The sequence below is a fragment of the Centrocercus urophasianus genome, unplaced genomic scaffold, assembly GCF_019232065.1.
Source record: "Centrocercus urophasianus isolate 14NV4802_14NV808 unplaced genomic scaffold, USGS_Curo_1.0 seq_34, whole genome shotgun sequence".
NCBI classification, from domain to species: domain Eukaryota; kingdom Metazoa; phylum Chordata; class Aves; order Galliformes; family Phasianidae; genus Centrocercus; species Centrocercus urophasianus.
Window position 1 is genome coordinate 6,144,108 of NW_024884911.1, and position 5,929 is coordinate 6,150,036.

The window sequence follows — 5,929 nt, forward strand, 5'->3', positions numbered from 1 at the left end:
CAGACGCAGTGCAGGCTCTGGCTACTGATGCAAAGCAAAGATGTTCTTGTCTCACCCTCCAGCATCTCTGACATGCTCCCCCTGGACCCTCAGGGCTGCCATGGCCCCACTATTCTAAGACACCCAATGGGAAGCTGGGAACGCTTGGCTGCTCTTCCAGGGAGATTTTCCTTCACAAAACACAAGGGAGGCAGGGGCTTTTCACACGTGGCAGGCAAGGCTCAATCCCTTTTCTGAGCAGCCAGTGAGAGGAAGGTGGAGGAGGGAGATGGGAGATGGATCCCCTGCAGCTGCTGGGATGGCCAACGCTTTTGTTCCATGTTCAGAGATGGAGGCAAAGTTCAGATGTTTGAGGAGTTAAAGCTGTACTGATGGCATGGGACAGCCACACAATCATAGCAGGCTGGATATTAGGAAGGGTTTCTTATCTGAAAGAGTGGTGAATTATTTGCACAGGCTGCCCAGGGGAAGGGGGGGGATCTTTGTCCCTTGTGGTGTTCCAGAAAGGTGAGCATGTGGCACTGAGGGACGTGGGCACGGGTTGGGGCTGGACCTGGGGGTCTTAGAGGTCTTCTCCAACCTTAATGATTCTATGTCACCCATAGAACGCCATTCCCTTCTGCCCGTCTCCAGCTCTGCCCTCGCAGCCCCTCGCCCCTTCAAGGGCTGGTAGATGATGGGGACAGCGATGGGCGTGGGATCACCAGCGTCCTGCGGGCGACCCGGTGCGTGTCGCTAGATGGCGACAGTGCCTCAGGAATGGCCTCCAGGGCTGGTGGGGGCAGCTGAAGGGGCTAAGCCCCATGGGGCTGCTGGGGGGCTTCCCTTGTCCTTATAGGGCTTCTCGAGGGGCTTTTGTGTCTTCCACGGTCACCCCGTGTTTCTATAAGCACCAGTATGGGGCAAGAAATCTGGGGGCAGAGGGGCGCATGTGGGGCTGGGTCATGCACCCTGCAGCCTCTTTGAGGAGAATGAGGACGTGTGGGGTCGCCCCAGCAGTGATTCCCAGCCAGTTTAGGTGCAGAGCAGTGCTTTGCACCAGGTTGTGAAGGCAGCAAGACCCACACTGCCATGGCGACAGCAGCATGGAGGGGAGCACTCACCCTGCCCAGCCCCACAGGCTTCTATGGGGCACAGCGCCCTCCATCCAACCACGGGGACCTCCAGACCCCACAGGGACCCCATGCTGCTGGGTGTTCCCCCTGGCACGGGGTGCCCCCTCCATTGCCCAGGGCAGCAGATGGCAGGCAGGGATGGACAAGGGGAGCCTGTGTTGCAATCTAAACAAAGACATGAGAGACCTCGTGCACTGGGGTAGGAGGCTTCCCTGCTCACTGCAGCCTCACCTGATGGGACTGTCCCTCATCACCACCAGCTCAGCAGCCATTTTATGGCCCCAGGACTCCTTGCATGTACTCATGGTTCTCTTCTCTGCAAGCTTTGCTTCTGCTCTTTTTTTTTTTTTTTTAATTTCAAGTCTGAGTTTATTGCAGCCTGAAGAGCTACTTTTTCTTCTAGGTGAGGAAAAGGACAGGAGGCTCTGAATGTCAGAGCAGTAGAGGCTGCTCTCACCTGCTGGACAGCTGAATTCCTGCGGTGTACATTAACATCATGAGCAAAATGCTGTTTTCTGGAGAGAAACAGAAAGATGGGTGTTGGGTTGGAAGATCCAGGGAAGCTTTTACTGTGGGAGCCCTAAAGCTGTTATCTTCTGGCTCAGGAGCTGACTTGTGTCAGGATAAAACAATTCCCTCCCCTTGCTAGATTGACATACTTTTAAATTTACTGCATCTTACCAAGTGAAGGCAGCAGGTATGGGACAGGAGTAGAATTTCTCAGGGTTTCACACCCATTAGCCACATCATTTTGTCGTGTTTCTGACCACTCCTATTCTGGGTGCACAGGTCGAGATGTGGAAGGCAATGGGACATCTGAATGTGCCCCATTGTCACCATCTCCACCTCCCCCCTCATCCCACCCAGCCTTCCTTCCCATTGCACAGTCCATCCCTGCAGGGCTGCTTCTGTTCTTGATGCCATCTTGCTGTGGTTGAGAATGAAAGAGCTCAGAGATCTGCACATCTTGTTCCCCCTTCAAGGAAACCCAGGGGAAGAAGTGAAGGGTAACTTATTTCATTCCTAGACCACCCCAGGCTGGAGGGTGTGAACCTGTGGGGTGGTCTAAAACACCCTGCAGCACAACGGGAAGCCCTTCATTCATAGCACCTGAGCCCTGTTGGATGCAGGGGGTGTGGATGTGCACCCAGTGGGCCAGGGTCTGCTGTCCCCATCCATGTGAAACCATTGGTGTTTCCCTTGGAGCACAGAAGCTCCCCAGGTGGAAAGCAAACCCCCTCGCTCAGCTGCATGCATCCCCAACGTGGCCCTGGTAGATTTTAGTGCTGCCCCACTGCCAGCCCCATGGCAGGGTGCTCACACTCCCAGTGCAACCAGCTCTCTCTGGGGCAATGGGCCACTCCAGGGCAGGAATCTGCAGCTTTAAGGCACAGCCTGGCTGCAGAGCAGGTTGCTCTTCTCATCCTCCTGTGATCTGCCAGAGTCAACTTAGCTGAGAGTAATTAGTGTGGTTATCAAGGGAAGAGGTGGATTAATGTGGGAAAGTCATTGATGAAGGCAGAGAAGGGCAGATGCTTTCCTGGAGTCCCCAATCAATACAGACCTTGGAGGATGAATGCGGGCTTCAAAGAAAAGCATCAGTGAACAATTGAATGCTTTTAGCTCCCGGATGGCTGCTCTGCCTGAAGCAATGAGTGAAATACAGCACCAGGCACCCTGCACCTCTCACAATTATCCCTTACTTGTGCCACTGAAGGACCCTCTGCCCATAAGGCACCCCTGTGAGAAGAGGGCAGGTGGCAGGGAGGTGGGCACTGAGGAGGAGGCTGTAAATTTGTGCCCAAGTCGTGGTTGTGCTCCCTGGAACTTCTGTGCTCTTTGCCCGGTGTGTTGGCCTGTGCTGGTCCCCACGCAACGCCTGTGCCAGCCCTGCAGAGTCCCCTCCTCCTGCTCTGTTTTGCTTTGCTTTAATTGTGCCATGTGGAAAGTGGGTCAGGAGGAGCTGGGAAGGCAGCATGCTTTGTGCAGGGGATCTGCTGCCTTGAGTAGCGGTGACACCGGCCACCACATCTCCCATTGCCAGCAGTCCTGCCTGCAGTCCACGTGCCCAGAACTGCTCTTTGTAGGCTTTGTAGGCCTGGAAGGTGCAGAGAGGTGCTCTTCCATTGCTCTGCTGGAGACACAGAACGCTCCGGCTGCCCACTGTGCCGCTCTGCAGCATGCAGCAGCTTTACTCGAAAGCCGAGCAGGGTGTGATGGTGCTGCAGAAAGGGGAAAAAAAAGCAAAACAAAACGAATCGCAGCACGTTTCTTTTTTGAGCTCCCAGCCCCTTCTCTGTCATCCCTGCTGGAATGCGCCTCCGAATTCCTCTCTGCGTGCTGCTGCTGGCTTTGCCTCTGATTGTTTGCAGCGATTGCGTTTTTCCCACACTCCGGATCACGGTGAGGGATCACCCATGGCTCCGTGCCGGCTCCCTATCAGCCCCAGCACAGCGTGCGAGCGCGGGCAAAGCAGCAAGTCAAGAGCTCTGGTGGAGTGCAGTGGGCGCTGTGTGATTCGGATCTGAATCACCCCGTGTTGGGGCAGCTCCCCTCTGCTCTCAGCCCAGCACCTGCACCAGGTGCACGGTGGGCAGCTCCTTCACCCCCTCGTGCTGCACACAGCCACGTGTCCGTGGGGTTGAGCAGGGCGAGAGGTGGAGATGGAGCTCTTGTCTTTGATGTGCTCCTCGTCACTTTGGTCTCTGTCTCCATTTCAGATGTCTTCACTTGCTGGCGAAGCTTTGGGAATGCTCCTTCGCCCGAGCAGCTGGGTTTTTGCTCTCGGTATCCTGTGATGAGGGAAGAAGTGGCAGCAGGGATTGTTTTTAACTCCTGCACGTTGTTTTTTCTGCTGAAACTGTGTTCCCTGCTCTGTGCATGCAGGGCAGCTGTGGTTTCCATTAGCCTGGACACAAAGGAGAGGTACCCATGCCCGGGTGTTGGGATGTCACAAAAATGGTTGGGACCAGCTGTGGCCCATTCCCAACTCTGTGAACGTGGAAGGCAGGACCCACCTATGCTCTCCATTGCATTAGCCAAGCGCCTGGCAGCCATTTCCACTCTCAGCAGCTTCAGGTGCCCTTTTAGAGCCCCAAAGACCTCCAGGAGGTCAGGATGCATTTGCAAGCCAATCACCAGAAATCCAGGCACTCCAAAGCAGCCTCCGCTCTCTCCCATTGATGTGCTACATTTTCCAAAGTGGCTCCATAAATAGTGAAGTCTGATCTGTAGGTTACAAAAGGAGAAGCTGCCGTGGGTCTGAGACCAGACAAATGACCCCCGAGGGGCTCAGCACCCCAACCACACCACCCAGCCCCAGCAACGGGGATTTGCTGGAGGCCACCCGCAGCTCCAGCACCCTCCTGCCTCCACACCCAGCTGTAATCTCAGGGCTCAGGGCTCCGAGCATGAGTAAACTCACCTGTTATTTGCAAGCAATTCACCCACAAGTACTTGACAAACATCAGCCTGTAATTAAGTAAATAACACAAGCCTTCTCCCCTGTTATGCAGCTCTCCGGACTGACTTCTGTTTAAACTGTTTTATTGCGAAGAGTTTTAAAACACTCTTTTTATTTGAGATGAGGCAAAGGCTAAACGGAGAGAAATAAAAATTGGGAGAAAAAGGCCTGGATGGGCGGCTGCCAGGCTCAGCCCTATCTCTGCTTTTCTCATAGGAAACCCCCATAAAAGCTCTGAGAACAGGACACCCGCAGCATCGCCTTCTGTTCTGCTGCTATCGCAAACCAAACATAGTGGAAGGTGAATGTAAACAGTTTCTTCAGCCCGATCAAATCGCCAGATGTCAAATTAGCGCACTCAGTTAAACCTCGGCCCTAATTGTGCCGTTTGCTGTGCAGGCACAGCCCTCGGGGAGGGGACACCTCTTGGGCCCCCTGCTTCCAGTCCTACCCCCCGAGCTGGCAGTGCAGCCCGTGGCTGGGTGTGGGGCAGCCTCCCACCTGAGAGAAAGAACCTCCTGGGTTCCCCCGTTCTGGGGAAGGGGCAGAGCCACTGCAGACAGCCGTGCCCTCCAGCTCAGCATCTCCCCTCTGCTCCCCACTCCCGCCTCCTCCAGCAGCTCTGCGTCTCCTCCAGCCCCTTTCCCAGCTGCAGAATTGCAGGATGCAGCAATGCACCCCCAGCTGCTGCAGCACCCAGCACTCACCGCTCTGCTGAGCGCAGCCAAGCTCGCCGCACGCGATCCCCAGCTGACTGCATGCACACGCAGCACAAAACCGCGTCGCCGGCTGCCCATCCTGCTGGCCATCCTTATCACGTTTTCTCAGTGGCAGCTCTCCCTCCTTCCCCACACAATGAAGGTCAGGGCGCAGGGGGACGTTTGGTTCCTTGCCATCAGCGCAGCCTGATTTTGTTGGCTTCTCATCCTTCCTGCCCAGCAGATCTCTGCTCCCTGCATCCCGCGCTCCTCACCCCGCGCTGCAGTGCAGCACAGCCCGGCACGGATGTGATGCTGCTTGTAGAGGCTCCCACCCGAGTGAGCCGGGAAATGACCAAAACGGGAAATTATTGGGAGTAAACAAACATCTGCAGCTTTGCCTTTTTTTTTCTTTCTTTCTTTTTTTTCGTACCACTTAGAGGATTTTTTTTTTTACAGCACTCAGCCGTTTCTAAGGACGGGAAAGGCCGTCCCACTGCAAACCCATTGAGTGACCATGGCCTGGGGGACGTGAAACAAAACTATTTTGTCTGTTAGAAGAGCAAGCACTGTGCTGGCCAAAGACATATTGAGAAATGGCCTCAGACGAGCCTCTGCCAGTGACTGCTGTGCACATAGGTGGCATAACATGA

At 55.1% G+C, this 5,929-nt stretch overlaps 1 protein-coding gene across 1 annotated transcript; it reads right to left on the bottom strand.

Moving 5' to 3' along the window:
- Positions 1 to 1,407: 1,407 nt before the first annotated feature.
- On the bottom strand, positions 1,408 to 5,598 carry LOC122166752. Its single transcript, XM_042830755.1, has 2 exons — positions 5,286 to 5,598; positions 1,408 to 4,343 (listed from the first exon to the last, which is right to left on the bottom strand). The coding sequence occupies exons 1-2, from the start codon at positions 5,385 to 5,387 to the stop codon at positions 3,645 to 3,647; spliced, it is 801 nt and encodes a 266-aa protein (XP_042686689.1). The 5' UTR covers positions 5,388 to 5,598; the 3' UTR covers positions 1,408 to 3,644.
- Between the last annotated feature and the right edge of the window lie 331 nt (positions 5,599 to 5,929).

Coding starts and splice junctions, on each gene's coding strand:
- LOC122166752 (XM_042830755.1), bottom strand. CDS start 5,387: ATGGCCAGCAGGATGGGCAGCCGGCGACGCGGTTTTGTGCTGCGTGTG. Junction 4,344..5,285: donor TGGCTGCGCTCAGCAGAGCG/GTGAGTGCTGGG, acceptor TGTAACCTACAG/ATCAGACTTCACTATTTATG.